General features: G+C 36.2%; 1 protein-coding gene across 10 annotated transcripts in view; it reads left to right on the top strand.

Moving 5' to 3' along the window:
- The window catches only part of MARCHF1 (membrane associated ring-CH-type finger 1), a 150,916-nt gene that overhangs the window by 26,530 nt on the left and 100,582 nt on the right, over window positions 1–23,804 (top strand). For 5 of the 10 annotated variants that reach the window (XM_039323939.1, XM_039323938.1, XM_039323942.1 and 2 more), the window contains one exon: window positions 8,490–8,629. The exons of 3 other annotated variants lie outside the window; for them this stretch is intronic. In XM_039323939.1, coding sequence (XP_039179873.1) covers window positions 8,528–8,629 — 102 coding nt within the window. In that variant the 5' untranslated portion in view covers window positions 8,490–8,527. Of the gene's footprint in view, window positions 1–8,489; window positions 8,630–23,804 lie in introns of those variants that run through there. 2 more of the 10 variants (XM_039323941.1, XM_039323945.1) reach the window with 2 other exon arrangements.

The raw sequence follows: 23,804 nt of genomic DNA, 5'->3' as shown, positions 1-23,804 counted from the left end.
CTAACTTTCTTTGAAGTCAAATATTTAAGATTTTTAATTTTTTGTATTTTTTTTTTGTTAACCCACTGTTAACAATTGTCACCAATTGACAGTTAGATACTGGAATGTCAAGATTATTCTAATTCAATAGTTGGGCCTACTGAATCCCACTTTTGCCAATTTTTATTTTAGTGCCATTCTTTTATAAGTCCAGATGCAGCAACAGTAAAGTGATATTTTGTATCCATAAAACAGAACAGATGTTGACTTTGCTATAGATAAAAATCATATTTCATATCAGAGAAGGATTACCTAAACATATTTTAGGTGAGAACATAATATTTAAACACTAGATAGGATAATTCCTCATTACAAAGTCACTGGCAATTTTATGTGGTAACAGCCTGTAAAGATTGGCCATTATACTAACACTATATTGTTAAGTACTAATTATCTTAATATTTTTAATCATTTGGTACATAGTTCACAAACACCACTATTTAACATTCTTAAATTCCTGTATATTGTATATAGTGTATGGTATTTATTTTGTTTTGAGAATGGAATTTGGAATACCTATATATTCTATTTTAACAAATATTCCATCCTTCAGTCTTCTTACTAGAAGATTAGTTTAAGAGTTGATATCAGCTTCTTGGATAAAGATTTGTCATATTCACCTAATTCATTAAACAATTCAAATAATTATTGCTTGAAAGGAAAAGAAATGTGTTTGTGCGGTTTAGATTAAATCTCTTCCAATGACAAAGCTGATGTGGGGCGAGATGATGAGTCTCCTAAAATCTCTTCACTACAGTATAAAGAAGGATTGTTTACCATATACAGATAGTCCTCAACTTACACCCTTCGTTTAGTGACTGTTTGAACTTACAACAGCATGAAAAAAGTGCTTTAATACTTTTTTCACATTTATCACCATTGAAGCAACCTCATGGTCATGTAATCAAAATTCAGGTTAATATTTATGATGTTTGCAGTGTCCTGGTGAGTCATGTTATCACATTTTGCACCCTTCTGACAAGCAAAGTCAATGGGGAAGCCGCATTCATTTAACAACCATATTACTAACTTAACAACAGCAATGATTCACTTAACAGCTGTGGCAAGAAAGGTCATAAAATGGAGCAAAATACAATTAACTGTCTCACTTAGCAATGGAAATTATGGGAAGGGATTGCTATTTATGAAATTATCCACACTTTCTTTACATAAAAAGTGTATATGTGTACATCTACACTAGAGTGCAAATTTCATAAGCAAAAAAATGCTAATTCTTTCGGTGTATCATATGTTGTTATGGTCAGAATTCAAGCAATTATTGCCTGCCAAAAGCATACAGTGCATTTTTTTCAATGTATAATAACATAATTTAATAATTACACAAGCCATATATATTAACCCTAAATTTACTAGTATCCCAAAAATTTTTTGCTCTTTTTTCCCAGATCTCACCCACTTACCGTGTACCATTTTGTTTGTCTAGATATAAGTATGTTTAATTCTGGATTTAGATCAATGTGACATTAATTTTGGAGTAAATAAATGGATAAAAATCCAGTTTTGAATATTAAATTTAAACATCTTGGTTACCTTCATGATGATAGTAATGTAAAGAACTGTTTTTTTCTAGGGTAATATAATTAGCTTTATGTTGTGTATTTCTATTGTTTCAATGGAGAATACTTCCCGAGTCTAATGTACAATATTATAATATGTATAACATTATAATAAATATTTGAAATGGTGACATTTACAATAAATGCTAACATGTCCCTGTCAGTATTTGTGAATATCCTAAACAAAAGAACAATGAATATGATTATACATGAAAATGTCAGTATTGTCTAGTGTTATGCTCATGAATATTGAATACTAGTGGAATATTGGAATTCATTATACTTCATTCTGTTTTGCTGTTTTAACATTTTGTGTTCTACATTTCAATATCAAGCACCTCGAACTAGACTTCCAGTAGTTCAGAAAGGTAACAAATGTGTGTTAATTCAGTTACTTGCATAGATTAAAATAATACCAACAAAAATATAAATATAAACTTCAGCAACAGACAAATAAGCCAAGTGGCCTGCAATAACTGGAATGCAAATGCTAAGGAAGAGAGAAAGACCCAAATAGTACTATTAAGTAGCATTATTTAACAGCAATAGTAGCAATATAAAGAAGTTCCACCAGATTTCCCAGTGTGTTAAGTTTCTAAAAGCACAGACGTATAGAGCAGTGCTACCAATAAGGAATATTAATTCATTAACATAAATTAATCTTGGGATAGATAGATAGATAGATAGATAGATAGATAGATAGATAGATAGATAGATAGATAGATAGATAGATAGATAGATAGAAAATGAAGAGAGTGGAAAATGCTTCATTGAATATATCCAGTTCCTGCTGAAACTTATTGATCGTAATTCCAGAAGCAGATGTTGTTGTCTGTGGGAGATTTTAGAGTAATTTGTAGCATGTACTTAAAACAGTAAAACCTACAGTTTTTACTACATCCCTCCTCCTCATCCTCCCAGCAGCATTCCTACATGTGGATAAGTCAAATACCTTGCTCTGTTATACACATTTCTAAAAATCCTTACTTGACTGGTGGTGTAAATATTTGAGTAATAAGACTGAATAATGCCAAATACAGAAACACCAGGAGATAGTGAATTGAGACCAGGCAGACATGGGCTGTTGAGGGGAGTGAAGTCAGAGTTGTTGGCTCTGCACAGTGACCATTTACTACATGGAGAGAACAAAGCTTATGTTCATCCAAAGGCTATTTCATTGAGCCCCAACCCAGAACTTGGGGAAAGGGGCTTATATAAGTAATCATGGCTTAGGGAAGTAAGCTAGATGGGAGAAAGTCTCTAAAGTCTTCCTGGTGTCTATTGAAGGAAGTCTTCATTAGGGTCCAGTCCAAGCTGGGAATAAACAACATGGTAACTGCTTTAGAAAGAAGGTTGTAGTTCATTGAAGAGGAGATACCTTCTTGGGCTTTTGTTTAGAGTTGTTCCTGTGTCATGAATTTTGACCTGAGACTGAGTGTGCCTTTCTGGTATTCTGATGGTGGTGGGTTAATCCTATTGTCCTATCTTAGAGTTTGGATGGGGTATGTAGATTTTAAGGGTCTTTGTCTTCCTGATCTCTTCAGCTTCTAGCTGGAGGGCTCCAACCTTCCTGAATGGATTATTACAACTGCATTTCTAAAAGCTGGTTTCTGATGAGTTGTCTGGCTGGGGAGGGGTTTGTGTGGAGACATTTCTGCCTTTTTGAAGATCCATTATTCCTTTGGGGAAACATATTCTGCCTTTTTAATATTCCCAAAAATATTTCTTTTCTCTGGATTGTTCCTACATGTCCTTTGCATTTTGCTAGCCTGACTCACATGTGGCAGAGCAAGAAGAGAATTCATATTCCAAATCTTTTAAGATACATAAGATATGTGCTAAAGCAGTGATGGCGAACCTTTTAGAGACCGAGTGCCCAAACTGCAACCCAAAACCCACTTATGTATCGCCAGGTGCCAGGTAGGCGTGGCAGACTGGGTGGGCATGGCTGGGGTGGGCGTGGCCACCATGATGTTGCTTATGGGGAGGGACACCTGTGGGAGCCGGGCAGGGCAGGGTTGGGGGAGATCCAGGGGGTCTCTGGCGGGTGGGATGGTGGCTCCACAATGGCGGCTCCAGGCTGGCTGGCCTTAGGCCAGTGATAGCAAACTTTTAGAGACCATGTGTGCTGGGATGATGGTGCGTGCCCACAGAGAGGGCTCCACATGCCGCCTCTGGCACGCGTGCCATAGGTTCGCCACCACTGTGCTAAAGGATGATAAGTAAAGTAAAAAATGTGTGCTGTATGATATATAGCATATTTTAATGTCTATGTTTATAAAAAGGTCCTTGGGAAAATTCTCTGTGTATGTATCTATATGTTTGTTTATGGTCGGGGTACAGGCTCTACTGTTGAGTAACATGTGGGAAAGGAAAATAATAAATATTGAGAAATACTGTTATAAGTAATGGGTAATCTAGAGAACATGATCTTTTGCATATTGGCAAAATAGATAATGAACCTCTTTGGCAATACAGTGTTACTGTAAGATTGGTCTCTCTGCATCTGTTTGATAGTGCAGGGTCGACTTACAGATCTAATATGGTGGTCAGATGCAAACTGCAAGTGGGTTGTTCTTTTTGAAAGACATGTTAGAGAAAATGTAGTTTTATATAACCTAATAAATCTAGCTATTGTTCTAGCCATGTTCAAGATACTTTCAATTTCTAGTGATGATAGACAGACAGACAGAAAGAAAAACAATCCTCCATAACAAAGGAGCACAAGTATAATAGCTGAATTCTCAATTTTTTATTTTACATTGAATTTTAATTACAGGGAAAAATAATAAAGCTAGAATATAATTTAAGTTATCAGATTTCCTTTTAAAACACATGTTAATGAAAACATTGGCTATACTTGAACAAGATTCTCTCACACTGTAGAAAAGCATATTCATTTTCATGCCTAGACTACTGCTAACAGAAGTATTCATTCTTTTTCCTTTTATTTGCTATGAATATATTGAGAAATGTTAAGAGCTGAGAAAAGGAGAAATGACATTAGTCTGAAAAGACTTCCAATTTTTATGACTACAGTTTTTATGACTGTTGAAATAAATGTTAGAATATGAACATTATTTTGATAGTGTTATATTTTAAACATATGTGCACACACACGTCTTCTGAAATTGAGAAGGGAATGCTGAAAAACCTTTAAAATTAGAAACATAATCTTAGTAAAATTTTTAGCAATCTTAAAATGGCAAATAAACTGTTCCCTGGTTTCTTACTTTCTTATTATATAATTATATAATTCCTCCCACTATCGAGTTATCATAAATTCAGTTTGTTTGGAAAAAAAGATAATTTCTTGCTATAACCTTATTTGTACATTTATACAGATTTATACAGATTACCCAATTCTGCTTTTCATCTAGAAAAGCCAGGGCTGCCATAGGACTTTATGTCACAGCTTTAGCATAGGCCTCTTTCCAGTTATTTTCCCAATACAACAAAGATCATCTCTCTCCATTCTGGTTCATTCCAGCATCTGTATGAGTAGAATGCCATTAGGTATCATCTTCTCTCTTTCAAACTGTGCCTATGTATTTTGTCAATGAATATATTACTCATTATTCAATTTCCCTAACTTTTATTTGGTAATGAGCCAGTGAAATTGCTCCAGTCCAACATTGAACTTTATGAGTATTATTTAATAGTAAATATATGTAAAACTCCCTTTTTATGATCCTGTAATCCCTTAGAGCAGTGGTTCTCAACCTGTGAGTCGGGACCCCATTTGGGGTTGAACGACCATTTCACGGGGGTTGCCAAACAATGCAGTCCGCCATTTTTTCCCCCTTTTCCTTAGCTGTGCTACTCCCTTTTATTCTGTTGGCTTTTGAAAGCCAATAGAATAGACTCTCTTGAATAGAGTATAATTCTATTGGCTTTCAAAAGCCAATAGGAATTGTCCAGGCTGTCTCTGCCCTGCTGAGCCCGCCAAAAGTCCCATTCTGCAAACGGTGCTGCACCAGTTGAGTAGTCCTCAACTTACGACCGGTTGAGTGGTCCTCGACTTACGACCGGTTGGGGGTCGCGGCATTAAAAAGGTTGAGAACCACTGCCTTAAAGCATTTACTGGCCGGATGCCCTTTCAGACATCATTGCAGAGTTTGCAGCAGGTATTTTTTCTTTATGCCCTAGGAGAAAAATAGCTACCTAAGATTGAACTCTCAACTTTTTGATTGGGAGACAAGGCAAGCATCTTCACTATCTCTCCTCAATCATCACCAAATGGATGAGGTGAAAAGGAGGTGAACTAGAACACTGTGCCACCCATCCCTAAGTCTCTGAGCAGATTCAGAAGGATATCATGTTTGATGGCACTGAAAGCTGCCTAGATGTTATATGCTGTTGTTAACAGTACATAATATTTTTCCTATATTTTTCTCTGAGAAATTCAGAACTAAATTCAGGACAGAGATGAATAACCTGGTGCTATCCAAAAATATTGGATCACAATTCATAATATCTCTTGGCTACTGGGATTCTGATTAGGCATGATGGGGAGTCAAAATCAAAATGTTGCTATCTTTGTAGGTTTTCTTCAGTTTTATCTCCATTATCACCTGACTTTTTCTTCAGCATAACAAATATTTAATATCTGTAAATAAATTAAAATTTGGGCTCTTCAAAGAAAAAAATTCTAGAAATTATAAAACCTAAAGCTAAATTCATTTCTAAATTATTCATTTGTTAATTAGTCACTGAATTCAGAAGTTGTTGAATAATGCTATCTTGCATGGCATTCACTTAACTGCTACATAGAACAGTGATCAAAACAATAATCTTCTGTTAAAATAAATATAGTGGGAATTAATGACAGACAGGATCGAGTTACTATAGTTTGACACGCACTATAATTTTATAAGCATCTAGGCAATAAATCAGAGATGTGATTGTAATTCAGGGGCTTTTCCAAAGACAGCATTTGTTCATAATTTGAAAAATAACTGTCCTAGTCTTCACAGACCACAAAGGAGGACCAGATGCCATCCATGAAAGGAAGGAATCCTCTTACTCCCCAAGGAAGAAATATAGTAGCAATTAGTGATTGCCTATTGGAAGGCAGCAAATTGGCCTGTCAACTGTAGGGAAAGGGGTACACTTTCTTTTAGTGCAATTTTGTATTATATAAACTATTTTACCCAGCTGTGTATGTATTGTATTGCTGTGTACTTTCTGAATATACCTTTCTTTCTATTGAAGTTTTAAGAACCACAGGCTACAACAGAATCATATTATCATATCATTCCGTTTTATTCCCAAAAAATAAATAAATATTGGGTAGTTTTCTTTAAAATTTGTATTTGTAATACAACAACAACAACAACAACAACAACAACAACAATAATAATAATAATAATAATAATAATAATAATAAAGTTGGAAGGGACCTTGGAGGACATCAAGTCCAACCCCCTGCTCAGGCAGGAAACCCTGTACCATATCGGACAAATGGTTGTCCAGTCTCTTCTTAAAAACTTCCAGTGTTGGAGCATTTACCGCTTCTGGAGGCAGGTTATTCCACTGGTTCATTGTTCTAACTGTCAGAAAGTTTCTCCTTAGTTCTAGTTGCTTCTCTCCTTGATTGGTTTCCATCTGTTGCTTCTTGTCCTGCCTTCAGGTGCTTTGGAAAACAGCTTGACTCCCTCTTCTTAGAGCTGTGTCTAGCAATATTATTTGTTACCACACTGAACCACTGGAAAAGATTATAGAGTTTGATGAAACAGCTGCTTTTTCTTATGACATAGAGTCCCATTTTGGCAGTCTACCATAGACTGAGCCCCACCAGGTATAACAGAGCAGAAAATCAACTCCACAGGAAACTATATCTTTTTTGAGATCAGCTACAACAACAACATCTTCTGATTATGCTGTACCACCTCCTCCTCCTTATAGTTTATTAGGAATTAAGAAATCATCTAAGTACTTCTTAATCTGACTTCCAAATTTTATATGACTTAACTAAACTGCTAGGCTTGAATTTAGCAAAATCTTTATCAGACACATGAAAAAATAGGCTACATAATTTCTTTTGTTGCAAACTATAATAAAATCACATCAAAATGTTGATTGCCCTGTTATCATGACACTGTAGTTTCTTTTTATCTTATATCTACAGCAGTTGATGTTGCTTCATTGCCTTGAAACTGAGCAGTTGTTAATTGAATTGACTATCAACTTATCTCTCACAGATCATGAGGTTGTTTCCAAGCGTACACAAGAATGTATATTTGAAGTTATTTAATTTCTAATATAAATATTCCAAAAATATGTTATAATGTAAAGACAGGTCATACAGAAATGTTAGTATATTTGAATAGACAGAAATCTTAGATTCACATTCACTTTCCTGGAAGTAAGTTCTTTTCTTTCTGAAAAGAAATGTAAAATTGTGTTTTCAGATAAGATAATGTGACTATAACAGAGTTTATTTCTAGAAAATGTAGGTTAGATTTTACTAAGTGGTTTTCCTTACTTAGACTGGTGGCACAATTTAATCTGACATTTTCAATCAGCGGAAATCTTATATTTAAATATAAGTGCATTATTGCAATGTTGCCTGCACAATTTTTTTCCTGAGAATTTTGTCCCCTGGGTGTATTTCAACTACCTTTAAAATAATTTAATTTCTATAAATAAGTAGCTTCCATTTTTGAACTCTAGAAATATGAAGGAAGCTGTTGTATCATTTACTGGGAGACTCGTTTCTGTATTAAACTGCTTATGATAATATCAATTCTGTCTTTCTTGAAAACAGTTACTTATTTGTGCACAGTTCAAATATATGTAATTGCATGCCCAGACACATATTTGTAAGAAACTAAAGAAACCATTGTTTCAGGGATTGTAAATTATTTTCAGAATTTCAGAATTTGAAAAGGGATAAGTGGAAGGAGAAAATGTTGGGTTGGTGCCAAGCGATAGCTCGAAATCCTCACAGATTCCCAAACAGCACAAGAACCCCTGAAGTCACAGGTGATGCTACACATATCTCTGCCTTGGTGAGTGGAAGTTCTATTTCATGATGATGACTTGTACAAAAAAAATCCTAAATTGCCAATCCTTGAAAATTCCTAGTACCATCCCCTCTGTCCAAGCAATAATCTGACAGTTTGGATAGTATCTGAATCTGCTTTTAATTTATATTCTCCTGTGTGTTTTGTTCTGAATGCAGCTGTTACATGTTCAGATATCTAACGTTGTTACTTTTTGTTCATTTATTTTTGGTTTGCTTATCTTGTATGTGATGGCTGTAATTTTGGGGGGAGTTGCTTTGTGATATGCTTTCTTAAGTTTGTAAGCTAATATTTCCTCCTTTTATTCCTTTCAGAATATTGACAACATATATAGCTTTCTGATACCTTTACAAGTCTTTTTTGCATGATAGAACAGGAGGGTCTTATTTAAAGGGACTGTTTTGCTTGATTGTAAAGTTAGTTGTGATATGAACAAGAAAATTGAATTTTATAAATAACTTCCATTTTTCACATTTCCTGCATAGTGTGAACAGGTTGAGAACATACATATAAGTTAACTTACATTTTAGATTTAACTAAAACTTGTTAGCATGAGGTACATTTTTCCAGATGTGACAGATATTTGTTCAAATAATATTGTTTTGAAACTTAATACTACACTCATAGAATATATGTCAAATTAAAAATGATTACAATCTATTTAGCTTGAAGATTTTTTAATTCTTTTTTTCATTTTGTTATTTTGCAGTCTAATTTACTTGATGATTCATCGAATCTCTTAGCAGTCACTTATATGTAACAGAGAAAGTGGTCCTTCAGCTCTATTTTACTATTTCCATGCAAGGTTTATCAGAATGTTCAGTACTAGGAATAGATCCAAATATCTTTGTATCATTATTATAAATTGCCAGAATTTCTATATTTATAAGCCAAACTCAAAAAAGACTTTTATGTGAATTTATACTATCATGGCTTGAAATTCTGCATTTCATATATGATTTGTCTTCTAATTTTCGAAAAAGATATTGTCTCCTAATGTTTTGTCAATAACACATTAACCTGAAAATCAAAATCAATCATATCATTTCATTTTTGATTATTAAAATTATCTCACTTACCTAGCTGCAACGACTTATTTAACTGGATTTAATCACCAGCACATTTTCTACTCCAAAAGTATTTAAACTAAGTTAATAGAAAGATGAGAATGAGGAGATCATCCTGCTAAGAATCTCTGTTGCTGTTGTTGTTATCATTCACTTAATTAGATCAATTAGCTTAATTAGGATTTTGAAAAACACTTAGAAGTATTTCTTGAAGTTATGTCCTGACTGTAATGCTATACTATGTTATAGCACTACATAACAATTTCAATAGAAATTTTTGAATATTTTATACATAATCATGTCATTTGATTACTTTTTTTAAAACAAAGTCTTTATTTGTTGTATAGAAAAGCTACATAGTAGATTGATTGTAATATTTTACAGTATAGAGTATGTCTGAGGTGTATATCATTTAAGCATATTGGCTAATTAGCATTTTTGTTTAGGTCAAAAATATTACCAAATTCTTTTGGTAAGAATTCTTACCAAATTTGCTATGTTAAAATGATGGAGAACTGCTGCTTCAATAGTATGTCAATTTCATGCTTCACTTTTTTTAACCTTCAGAAATGTTTAACATTTTTAATGTTTTACATGAGGCTGATATATGTATTACTAAAGAACTGTCAAGAAGAAACATTTGGAACACAAAAAAGGAAATAAAGGAACAGTCCTTCAGTTATGAAACATGGACCTGAAATGATAGCTGAAGTGAATAATTGTTTCAAATCAGGTTTTTCAGCTAAGCCAAGAGATAATGTGGGGAATGGAAGAAAACAAGGCAAGCTTTTAAAATATATTCTAAATTCTTCTCCTTGTGACAATATTTTTTAAAATTTCTTTCATTAGAAAATTTAGCCAGCAAACACTTTGAATGATGGTTGGTCAGTCCACTTTTTGCAGAGGTTGGAAAGTGATTTTCATTCCCCCCCCCCTCGTTGATTTATGCCATATAGAGAAGACAGTTCAGTTAAAGCTTGGGGACAGATGATATTCTTGGCTTCTAGTATCCTGAATACTGTAGAAAAATAAGGGAAAATGTATGAAAAGCAGAAGTTATACTTGCAGTTATTTTTCTTTTATTTGTTCATCTCCCATCATTTTTTTTACCCTTAGGGAATGTGTTCCTCATAATATCACTTTCCATTTTGTTTTCATTCTTCAGGCTTCTTGAAATACTGATTATGAAAAGAAGAGATGCAAAAGAAAATAGGTATATATAATAATCCCCACTGTAGCCATGTAATAATTAAAATGGTGAAAGACGTTTGAAACAAAAAAGGAAACATGGAGAAAAAACATGTCTTCCTTCATTTCCTCTTCTTTGTTACTTCTCTCCTTGTCTAGAGATAATTTCAAACATAGTGTAGAAAAAGGAATGGCAGACCTTCAGGGAGTCTTCTCCAGGCTCAAGGCCAAGAGAGATGGCAAAGTTCCTGACCTGGAATGTTAACGGATTGAACTCCCCACAGAAAAGAAAGAAATTTTTTTACTATTTGAAGCAACATAATAATGATGTTATTTGCCTACAGGAAACTCATATTTTACTTAAAGATCAGAAATACATAGTCAATGCCCGTCTGGGATCTCATTTTGTATCCTCTGCTCCTGGGAAAAAGGGGGGAGTGGTTATATACGTGAAGCAAAATCTAGCAGCTTCTCTGGTAGAATCAGATCCCCAAGGAAGATATGTGATGATTGAACTTGGTTTGTATGGTAAGAAAATTCTTATAGTGGGACTTTATGCACCAAATCAGCAACAGGAACAATTTTATAGACTGTTACATCAAAAAATAACTTTGCTGGACTATAGATCCGTGGTATTAATGGGTGATTGGAATGGCGTTATGGATATACAAAGGGACAAGAAAGGCTTCTCTCCTCTTATTAAACAGGCAAAATTGCCTAAAGCCTTTTTTGACATGAAGGAGGACTGGGAACTAAGGGACTATTGGCGAGAATGTAATCAAGAGGAGAGAGACTTTACTTTTTTTTCAGATAGACACCAATCTTTCTCAAGAATTGACTTTTTTTTTATTACAACGGACTTATATAATAGAGTAAAGAATGTAAAGATCTTTCCTAGGTCGTTGACGGACCATAGTCCAGTTTGGATGGAGCTGAATCAGGAAAAAGAGGAGAGAAGATCCTGGAGGGTGAATGAAAACTTATTTAGACAAGAAAAGAATATTCAAAAGTTGAAGGAGTCTTTAAAGGATTATTTTGTTTTAAATATGCACAAGGGGACTTCAATGTCAATGGTATGGGATGCAGGTAAAGCATTTATGCGTGGGATCTTGATAAAAATGAATAATTTTTATAAGCGAAGCCAGACTCAAAAACGTAAAGAACTAGAGGATGAAATTAAGTTAAAAGAAAAGTCTTTGATTTTAAATCCCGCTGATGAAAATATTAAAGAATCGGTAAAGTTGTTAAGAGCACAATTTAACATGCTCCTGGCGGATCAAGCTGCAACTAACTTATTGTTTATGAAACAAAACACATTTTGTAACGCCAATAAACCAGGGAGATGGTTGGCCTATCAATTAAGAAAGAAGCAGAGACAGAGAATAATAGATAAAATAAATTATAAGGGTAAAATAGTCTTCCAGAAGGAACTGATTAAGAAATCTTTTTTAGATTATTATCAAAAATTATATAAATCTACTAATGTGCAAATATTAGATATAAATAAATATTTAAGTGAGGTTAGTTTTCCCCAATTGACAGAGGATCAAAAACAGGAAATTAATGGTTTAATTACTAAAGAGGAAATTGTGATAGCAATTAAGCAACTGAAACTAGGGAAAGCACCGGGTACAGATGGTTTGACAGCTGTTTATTACAAAGTCTTAATGGAGGAGATGATCCAACCATTAGGTGATCTTTTTAATGATATTCTACAGGGCTCAGAGATTCCTCCTTCATGGCGTAGTGCTTTTATTTCTTTGATTCCAAAAGAGGAGCAAGATCTCACTTTACCAAAGAATTATAGACCCATATCTCTTTTAAATGTGGATTACAAGATATTTGTAAAAATTTTAGTAAACAGGTTCATGAGGGTTGTGCATCATCTTGTGCATAAAGATCAATCTGGGTTTATAACTGGTAAATATATGAAAAATAATGTTAGACAAATTATTAACTTATTAGAATATTTAGACAAGAACAACCAAGTCCCTGCAGGGTTGATTTTCTTAGATGCTGAAAAAGCCTTTGATCAACTGAATTGGCATTTTATGTTAAGAGTAATTGAAAAGATGAATTTTGGTGAAAAGATATTACAAGCTCTCACGGTAATTTATCAAAAACAAACGGCACAACTTATTGTTAATGGGGGTTTGTCAGAGGTATTTACAATAGAAAAAGGTACTAGGCAGGGATGTCCACTATCACCGTTGTTGTTTGTTTTAACATTGGAAATATTGTTGATCAAAATTCGAGATTCGCAGGAAATTAAAGGAGTAGAAGTTAATAAAAAAGAATACAAGTTAAGACCCTTTGCAGACGACTTGGTGGTTACTTTGTCGCAACCTATTAGTTCTGTAGTAAAGTTATTGCAGTTAACTCATCAATATGGTTTGGTTTCGGGTTTTAGGATTAATGTTAACAAGACTAAAATCTTACCTAAAAATATGACTATTCAGGAGAAGCAGACTTTGGTTAACTTGACGGGTTTTGAAATTGTTAATAAGGTAAAATATTTGGGGGTGATGCTATCTGTCTCTAATGCAAAATTATTTTTTGGGTTAGTGTACAGAAAGACTTGAAGAATTGGGAGAAGCTGCAACTATCTCTCATGGGAAGAATTGCAGTGATAAAAATGAATATTCTACCCAAGTTTCTTTTCCTGTTCCAAATGTTACCGATCTTGAAGAATGAGATTAATTTAAGTGAATGGCAGAAGGGTGTTAATAAATTTATTTGGGCAGGGAAAAAGCCAAGGGTCAAGTTTAAAATTATGCAAGATTTCCGTGAGAGAGGTGGACTCAAGGTACCGAATTTGAAATTATATTATGATGCTGTGGTTTTAACAATAATTAGTGACTGGATAAACTTGACAAATCTCGAGATACTTTATCTAGAGGGATGGGATTTACTCTATGGGTGGCATGCCTATTTAATATTTAACAAAAAAGTGGACTGGGTTTTTAAAGCTCATATTATAAGAATTTCCTTACTTAGGGTTTGGAGAAAGTACTACAAAAATGATTTTAAAGTACCATTATGGGCTATACCCTGGCATGCGATAGAAGGAATAAAAAGAGGTGTCAAAATGGACATGGTGTCTTATAGACAATTACTCAGATGGGATGGACAAAATTGGCAATTAAAACTACGGGAGGATTTAGCACAAGAAAATATCATTTATTCTTGGTTCCAATATAGGCAACTAGCAGATAGATGGAAGGTGGATTGTAAGGTGGGGTTTCTTAGAGAAGATGAAAATCTTATTAAGCAAGTGAAGGATCAAAGACAAGCCCATATTAAGAGAATTTATGGGGTGCTAGTCGAACTGGATTCGGAAACGGAATTAATTAAAGATTGTATGATTAAATGGGCCCAAAACTTTGGTGAACCAGTCCCATTGGACATATGGGAAATCATATGGGTAAGAAATGTCAAGTTTACGCAGGCACAGAATTTAAGGGAGAATTTTTACAAAATGTTTTATAGATGGCACCTTGACCCACAAAAAATGTCTTTCATGTACCCTGACCTACAGCCTAAATGTTGGAGATGTGATTGTTTGGATGCCACTTATTATCATATTTGGTGGTCGTGTAAAGAGATAAAAGCATTTTGGATTAAGATATGGTGGAATATCCAGAGAATTTTTAGAAGGAGGGTAAAATTTACTCTGCAGTTATTTTTGTTGGGTATAATTATTGATTGTGATACAAAGGAGACTATATTGATGTTAAATTTGATTACAGCCGCAAGGCTGTTAGTAGGACAATATTGGAAGAAGGAATCCTTGCCTACACTGCAGGAATGGTTTTCCAAAGTGTCTTATTTGGCGGAAATGGCAAAGATTTCGGCTTTTTTAAAGGATCAAACGCAAGAGAAATTTCTTGCTGTTTGGGATAAATGGATAGAATTTATACAATTTAAATTGGATACAAAAAAATACCATGTTGCTTTTTTATAATTTTTATTTTTATTTTTATATATATATATACATATATCTCAGTGTTATATTTTCTTTTTTTTATATATATATATATAACTTTTCTAATTCTTTTTTAATTAAGCCTATATTCTGCTCTGGGAAGCTCAGGGGGGGAAGGGGGGTGTTTTGGGGGGGTGGGGTAGGGGATGTTATGTTTAGTTTTTTGTGTATTTTGCATTTTTTGTTTTTGAATTGTTGTATTTTTTTTCTGTTTTTATGTCTTTGTCTTTTTTGTAAAAATTTATAAAAATGTTCAATAAAAAAAAACATAGTGTAGAAAAAGTTGATATAAACATCACTGTTATCTAATCTAATTTTATATAATCTCCACTCTTCCCTTTTTGGGGAAATTTGTTGGGAAGGTGGTTGCATTACAGCTCTATAAGGTCCTGGTGGATATGTATTATAGACCTTTCAGGTTTGAAACTGGATGTAGAATTGAGTTGGCATTGCTTATACTTTTTAATCATAATTAAAAATATGTTTAATCTTTAAATATTCCATGTAATACATCTAGTCATCTAGTCCTTTAACTCTTATTCAAAACATTTTTATCCATTATAATTTTTTTAAATTCAATCACATTTAAATATCTAAAACATTTCCTTTATCTAAGTCATTTCAACTTTTTTATATTACTGATATCAAGAAGGAGAATAAAAAAGGGGAAAAAGCATATTATATTATTTAATGAATTCATCTCTCTTAGAATGACATATATATTCCAAATCTTTTCTATTTCTTTAACCATATTCAAATAAATGTTTCTTTTTTAAGTATTCTCTCTGGTAAGTCCCATCATCTATTTTCTTGGTTTCCACTTTAGTCTTTTTCATTTGCCCAAGATTTTTCTTAATCTATGTATTTTTCTGAATCAAAAGGTTTTTCTGTATGTTCGTAAATATTACTGTAGATATAAAAAGTAAATCAGGTGAAGTGTCTTTGTACGGGGCTTCTGCCTTTCCGTGTTTGTTGAAAATCTTTTTCTTTTTCTTTCTCTCTGCTTCTCTTATCATTTCCCTTCTCTCCGATGTTCCTGACATCTCTAAATTCCATTTTATCCCAATATGTTTTCTTGTCCTCAGATTTATTTTGTAGTCTTAAGGGATAATTTATACATTTATATGCCGCCCTGAGTCCTTTGGGATTGGGCGGCATATAAATAAAATTAAATAAATAAATAAATTCTCTCTTTGTCTACAGTCCAGATTGTTGTCTTTTTTTTTCACACTGTTCTTTGTTGTTAAAACTTTGAAGGTCACAAACACAGATTAGTTTTTCCCAGGTTTTGCCAAGTCTTATATTAAAGTCATAGCTGTCATAGTCTTCAGCGACTATTTGTTTTTCAATTTCCAAAATGCACAATTATCTTCAGAATGACAGTCTTAACCATTTAAACAATTTTAGATTTATCTAGATTTAAGTTTTAAGTTTTAAATTTCAGGTTTTATATTTATTTAACTTCCATATATTTTGATCCTCCATAAAAAATTAATTCACCACTTCCGTTATTATAAGGGTGGGGCAGAAATCCCCCTCCTTCCCTTTCGGAGGTATTTTGCTTCTTGGGAATCTTTTCCAGGAAATTAAATATAGAATAGAAAAGAGAAGATTGAATTCCTCACCAAGTTTCAAACACGCTGTTCACAGTTGTGCTGGTCAATATTTTTGGACTTCGGTTGCTAGTAGCTTGGGCTAATCAATGCAATATGGCCAGCCTTTCTCCTGTCATGTTAGAAGGTTTGTCCAAGTCAAACGGAACAACCGCTGCCATTCCAAAATCTCTGGAGCTCCCTTCTTTCTTCGCTGCATCTCCGGGGTGACTTAGACTCATTTAGGGTCCCCTGGCAGAGTGAAATTAGCCATGGGGTGTAGAGAATCCACAAGCCTGTGACTAGTCGCTACCGCGCAAAACCAGAGTTGGCATTGCTTATACCTCTCAACCTCTGGTAGCACCTGGTTCTTCTTGGTCTTTCAACAACTTTTAATATTTTGACCAGGAATTTTTCTGGCTATTTGAGAGGTATAGTGTTCTTGTGATTTCCCTCTTTTTCTGGTCAGGTCCATCTGTATTGGCAGATGGAGAGAAACAGACTCGGCAAACAACAACAAAAAAGAAGCAATAATACATGCAAACTAGTGAAGAAGTAAAAAACTCACTGAACTCAAAGACCACTGAAAACAGCAGTAGAACGTTATTTCAGTGGCTCTTGAAAGAACATTGCCAAGAATTTTTTATATGGAGAGGACATCTACTAATAACCAAGGAAGTGGGCATCTGACTAAGCTCTGCCCCCCACTTCATCATCTGAGATGGCAGGAAGAAGAAATAGCAACAATACTGGAAAACCAATCTGGGCAAACTCAAAGAATGTAAGTGTCCACAGGTATGTCGGGCACATCTGATAATCATGAACCTTCAAAGCATGATAACAAACTCCTGCCTTCCTGCTCATAGAAAAGGCTGTCTCATAATTTAAGTGTTTTGCACCTTCCTAGTTCTTATTTCTATACTCAATAACTGAGTTGTTTATCATACAGTGTGTGAACTGTAGAGCACATAGCTCTAAAATTTTATATTCCTAAAAGTAAGCATGAGGATGAAGTAGATTAGTAGAACTTTAGATCTTTCCCCGTTATTTTGGGAATCTTGAATTAGTTTTTAATCACCATATTCTGCAGACCTTTTGTAATTGTCTGACAATAAAAATCAAGTGTCACCTTTAACTGACTTAAAATAATCACCCTCCAGTTTTATTTAAATATTTAAAAAGTGCTTAATTAGCTCAAGCTATCAATATTTACTCTGCATGAGCACTGGCTTTTCTTCCAGGGGTATAGTTACACAAAATGATTAAATATAGACTGTATTTAGGACAGCTCATTTCTAAGAAAGAGGTTAGCCTCCATCTGCCTCTATACCCATATTCTCAGCTAAACTTGGCCAATCAACTCCCCTTTAATATAGATTACTTACTGGACAAAATAATTTTCCTTTTAATGAAAACCCTGCTTGTATTTCTGAATTATTCCATAGCAACATTGATTGGCAATGATGCACAAGTTTCCGAAAAGCTGGAAGATCTTTTTCCACACCATATTGTAAGACTGATTATTCTGCAAGACTGAGAAGGCAGTGCTGTGTAAATAGCATAGTATAGAGCAGTGATGGCGAACCTTTTAGAGACCGAGTGCCCAAACTGCAACTCAAAACCCACTAATGTATCGCTGGGTGGGTGTGGCTATGGTAGTCATGGCAAGCTGGGTGGGCATGGTCAGGGTGGGCATGGACACCTCAATGTTGCTCCCAGGGAGGGATGCCTGTGGAGACTAGGCAGGGTTGGGGGAGATCCAGGGGTCTCTGGTGAGTGGGGCAGTGGGCAGAAGGCTAGTTTTGCAGGTTGAGGCGAGGTGAGGGAGGGAGCAAGCTGGGGGTGCCATTGCCATGGGGTAAGGCAAGGTGAGGCAAGGGCAAGGGCAAGGGCTGGTTGCAGACAAAGGGTGGCTCCGGTGAGGAGGAGGAAGAGGAGTGGGCATTTGCTGACTGTTTGCCTCCAAGTGGAGGCAAAGATCTACGCCATGCCAAAACTGGCCATTTGCCAGCTGTTTGCCTCCGGCCAGAGGCAAAAATCTGCACCACACCGAAACTGGCCGTTTGCCATGATGCACAAACAGCCAGCAAATGGCTGGTTTTGGCGTGGTGTGGATCTTTGCCTCAGCCTCAGCCCTGGTGAGCGGCTGAGGCGGGCGGAGCATCTGTGACTGTGCATCGGTAGCTGCGGCTGGGCTGGCTCTGAAAGAAGTGAGCAGGACACCCAATTGGGAGGAAGAGTGGGTGGGCAAGCGCGGCTCTGGTCCCTCCCCGGCGGACCACCCTTTGTTCGCCTGGAGTCCGGTGGGCGCCTTCCTCGCAGCCGCTCCCCCTAAAAGTGGCAGGTGGCGCTGCTGGGTCTGCCGCATGGCCAGGAGAAGGCAGCCAGATGGCCAAGTGGTTCTGGCCGTGCCTGCACTCCAGCTGTGACCCCAGCCTTATGAGTTGCAGGGGGAGGGGGAGCACTGGGCCACAGAGACCAGATGGCTAGCAGCAATGAAGAGAAGCTGGGCCGTCTCCTTGCTGCTACCTGGTGGCCATCTGGAAGCTCCAGGCACAGGTGGCTGCCCTGCCCTGCTGGGTGCCCTTCCGCAGCCTCAGTCAGGAAGCCTCCGATGGGTCTCCGTCCTCCATGCAGAGTGAGCCCTGGGTGGTGATGGCTGGACCCCCTCTCTGCCTCCAGCCCCAACCAGGCACTGACAGGGTGGGGCCGCTGGGCAGGTTGCCAGCCAGGAGTTGGCGGCCTTTTGGGAGAGCAGAACACCCATCGTCCTGGGTGGCCGGTGCCTTCTGACCGACGGTAAGGTGATCACAGCCGGCCTTTGACTCCCGGTGGCTGCAAGGGTGGCCCACAGTGCGGTTAGTAGCAACATTCCATGGTGGGGGAAGGAAGATTTGTGCCACAAGGAATGGAAAGGGTGGAGCGGATGGTCCCCCAAGCCCTGGCCAAGCCACTACACAGATCGCCCTGCTGCTGCCGCCGTTTCCCCCCACACAGATCGCCCCGCCGCCACTGTTCCCCTGCCTCATGGATCTCCTTGCCATTGCTTTTTCCCTCCCCCTCATGGATTGCCGTGCCACCACCGCTGTATCCCCCCACCCACCGCATGGATTGCCCTGCCTTCCTTATGGAGCTTGAATCCATGGCTGCGGGGCAATTTTGTGGTGCCCCAGTGGCCCGATCTGAACTCCAGAGGCTTGGAAAAGACCTCTGCCACCCGAATCGGCCATGGGGGGCGCAAAATCACTCTGAAGGCTTACCTGGACTCACGCTGGCAGCTGCCTCCGTCATCCAGCCTGGATCCACCCAGCTCTTGCAGCTGAGAGAGAGAGAGTGCAGGCGCACATGGAGAAGCGGATGGGAGCAGTCTGGCCCCGCCTCCCTCTGGGGTGATGGTGCACATGCCCACAGGGATGGCTCCACGTGCTGTCTGTGACACATGTGACATAGGTTCGCCACCACAGGTATAGAGCAATGAAGATGGGGACTGGAGACAGGGAACCATAGTCCCAATCTTATCAAACAGCCCTTTCCCAATAATTAACAGAATAATCAGATAATCTGAGGCCTTTTGAAGATTGATGTCTTCTCATGCCTGATGGTACTACTGATATATTTTTAAAAAATAATATATATTTATTTTTAATGTGTATGTTTTAGTATGTTTTTATTGTTGAAAATTGAAGGAATCTTTTTTTTTTTAATTTAGTCATTTTGTCCTCTAACATCTTTCCACTCTTATTTCTTACCAGTTTTATCTTGTAATATTTGTTTATATTTCAATTATCTTCAAAGCTCCTCTTGCCCGTTTCCCATAAAAGAAAAAGACCGTATCCTCAGTCCTTCCATTCAAAGGATTCCATTTTGGGTTTTGTATTCTGTATTCCGCATTTTGCAACCTGCATTCTACCTTCTGCCTTCTGTATTCTATAGTCTTCATTCTGCATTCTGCATTCCACATTAGGTATTTTGCATTCTGCATTTTTATTCTGTTTTCTGCATCCTGTATTCTGCATTCTGTATGCTATATTCTGCATTCTAAATTTCATATTCTGCATTCTACATTCACTATTTCCCATTCCCCATTTTGCATTTTGTATTCTGTGTTCTGCATTCAACATTCTATATTCTGCATTCCACATTTGGTATTCTGCATTTGGAAGCATCACAGCTTCAGACAGGAAGGCAGTGCAATGAGTGGTGAGGATGGCAGAAAAGATTGTTGGCAGTTCCCTCCCTTCCATCCATGACATGGGATACAAGCGATGCTTGAGCAGGGTCTGCAGGATTATCTAGGACACTACACATCCTCTTCAAGACCTGTTTTTCTTGTTACCTTTTGGGAGGAGGTTCCTTGGTATTCGAAGCAGAACATCCAGATTCAGTCACAGTTTTGTTCCATACAGCAGGGATCCCCAACCCCCGGTCCGTGGACCGGTACTGGGCCACAGCATGCCAGCAACTGGTCCACACAAATAAGCAAAGCGCGATCTGTTCTCTCCACGGAACCAGTCCCTGGTGCCCAAAAGGTTGGGGACCTCTGCCATACAGTATTAACATTGTGAACTCTAAAGCTTCGTCTTTCCACTATGTATTCACGATGGATAGTGATTAATATTTATATGTATTTATATGTAAGGGTGTAGGTACATACATAAGTTGTGCATATTATGTTTATATGTGTGTTGTGTATGTGCTCACTTTTGAGAGCAGGCAACCGAATTTCATTTTTAATGTGTGCCAGTGTGCCCACAGTAAAAAATGACAATAAAGGTTATCTTATCTTATCTAAAGTGAAGATTCTGCAAGCCAGTTTGTAAACTCTTTGTCTGAAACAATAAAATATAAAATCAATTAACTTTTAACTCCTTTCTTGTCACTGTATTTTGCCTTCTTTTTACAATGAACCACTGCTCTGTTTTTTGGCTGTTCCTTCACTGCATGTTGCAGTTATTTATGCTTTTCCAATAAGTCCACCACTTGTTACTGAGCAGGAAAAAAGCTGCTACATCTCCAACAAATAGACTGCAGTAAAGGGCAGTATATAACAGTGGTACTTATCTGAAACTGAAGCTCATTGGTGGGTCTTGGTTTACTAGCTTACAAGCCTACGGTGATGATTTTGTCATAAAACTAAGAAGAAAGATAGCTTGTACTTAAATATATATTGAAATACAATTTCCTTTTGTCTTTAAAACTAATTTAGTTTCCAACATTAACATCTTCAGCTAATTTCTACTGAATACTAAGCATGTTTTTTCTTTCACAACTGTTAAGTATAATTTAGAGAGATGTTCTCACACATATTTTCCTGGTACCAGAAGAGAATAATTTTGTAGTTATTGATCATCCTTAGTTTTGATATTCTGTTATAAAGTGTGTAGGTCTTCCCCCCCCCCTTTTCTTCTTCCATGTCTTTCTAAAAGCTTAGATGTAATTGCTAGCAACTGGTTCCATTGGTTTTTACATTTTTACTCCTTGCTTTTTAAACTGTTACCCCTCAAGCCCCAGGCATTGTGTTAGAACTTGACTTTTATTACTCATTTAACAGAGATGAGAAAAAGCTGAATGTAATTTGCTACCTGAGAACAAAGGGTACCTGCCAACAGCCTTTGGGCAAAATGAACAATGTAAGGCTTTCTGTCACATCTTTTTAATTATTTGGGGATTTGGGGAAAAGATCGATAAAAATTTCTGAGAACAAAGTAAAAAAAAACATTTAGGGAAGACTTTGAATTCATAGAGTATTTAAAATGCTGATTTAAAATATTTAAAGACATTACATTTAAAGACTTAATGAATAAAAGAGGACTGGGCTTTGTGAAAAACTGCTAGTCAAGTATTTATGATCTGCAGGACAGACCCTTTGAGGCTATTGCTAGTTGAGGAGGACTGTCTATCATGCAAAAGTTAAATGATGTTCCCAAATTATATAATATATGCAGAGACATATCTGCATACATACATACACATAGAAACCATTTATAAGAACTAGTGAAAAAGGAGGCAAAGTTCTAGAATGCATTAAAATTAAAAAAAAATATGCACTTTATTAAATAAAGGCCTTCTCAGATCAATCTTTGCATCATTTTTATAATTTATAAGGCTATAATTATTTCTTAATAAAACATATATGATAGTGTTTCAATAGAAGCCACACATGTCCAACCTTGCCTCTGCTGAAAGTTAAGCAGGAAGGTTAATTAGTTGGTCTAGTTTATTTGTTTAATTTTTTATGCCGTCCATCTCGCTTATACAGGGACTCTAGGCAGCTTACAATATAATAAAAAGTATAAATGATAATACAAGGCATTTAAAATTAGGAAAGTTAAATAGAAAAGCTAAAAACCAAGATGATGGTTACTTGAATGGGAAATTATTAGATAAAGCCATGGCTCAGGTTAGTTTGGATAACTGAAAAGGTTTCCCGCAAAGTAAAGTAAACCATTTATTAACAGTTGTAAGAATATTGTATGGCTATATGTAGTTGTTAAGAAATAAAAGAGCATTTTTATAAAATTAGATTCAGATTTTTAAAGATTTTTTAATATAGGCTTTAATATTTTTTAATATATAATTCAAGGTGGCAAATATACAAAATACTCTATACTCCTCCCATTTCCCCCATAACAACAACCTTGTGAACTGGGTTGGATTGACAGAGTGATTGGCCCAGCTATGAGCAAATAGAACTCATAGTCCCCTGGTTTTGATGCCAGCACCTTAACTACTACACTGTGCTGGCTTCATCAGATAGTAATCTTACCAAAACTGTAGAGATAATTGAGTTTTAGATAATAATCAGAAAGGCACAATTTATATAGTTTATTTTCAGGGGAAAGCACTTAATAATTATATTGATTGGGATAAACTTTGATATATATCCATATAAAATAGGTTTAGCTAAGTATCCTATTTGAACCTTTATTAGGAATAAAAATATCCTTACTCATCTCATTACATAGTACTTTTTCTTCTAATTCCTTATGATTTTTTTATGTTTTCAGCCAATAACATAACATTGTTTGCATTTAAAATATATGTTTATTTTTATTTATATTCTCATCTCTCTCTCTCTCTCTCTCTCTCTCCCTCTCTCTCTCTCTCTCTCTCTCTCTCTCTCTCTCTCTCTCTCTCTCTATATATATATATATATATATATATATATATATATATATATATATATATATATATGTTTTGCTGCTCGAAGCACGAAGCTGAAAACACCAGCCTGAAGATGACGAATGGGACTTAGTCGAAACGTCGCCAAGACACTTCCAATTTTACGCGGGAGAAAACCCGAACAACCAAAGACCTACATATATATA

This window comes from Crotalus tigris, unplaced genomic scaffold (genome assembly GCF_016545835.1).
Source record: "Crotalus tigris isolate CLP2741 ecotype Arizona unplaced genomic scaffold, ASM1654583v1 scf7180000024287.791202, whole genome shotgun sequence".
Taxonomy (NCBI): domain Eukaryota; kingdom Metazoa; phylum Chordata; class Lepidosauria; order Squamata; family Viperidae; genus Crotalus; species Crotalus tigris.
This window is presented reverse-complemented; position numbering and strand designations above follow the sequence as displayed.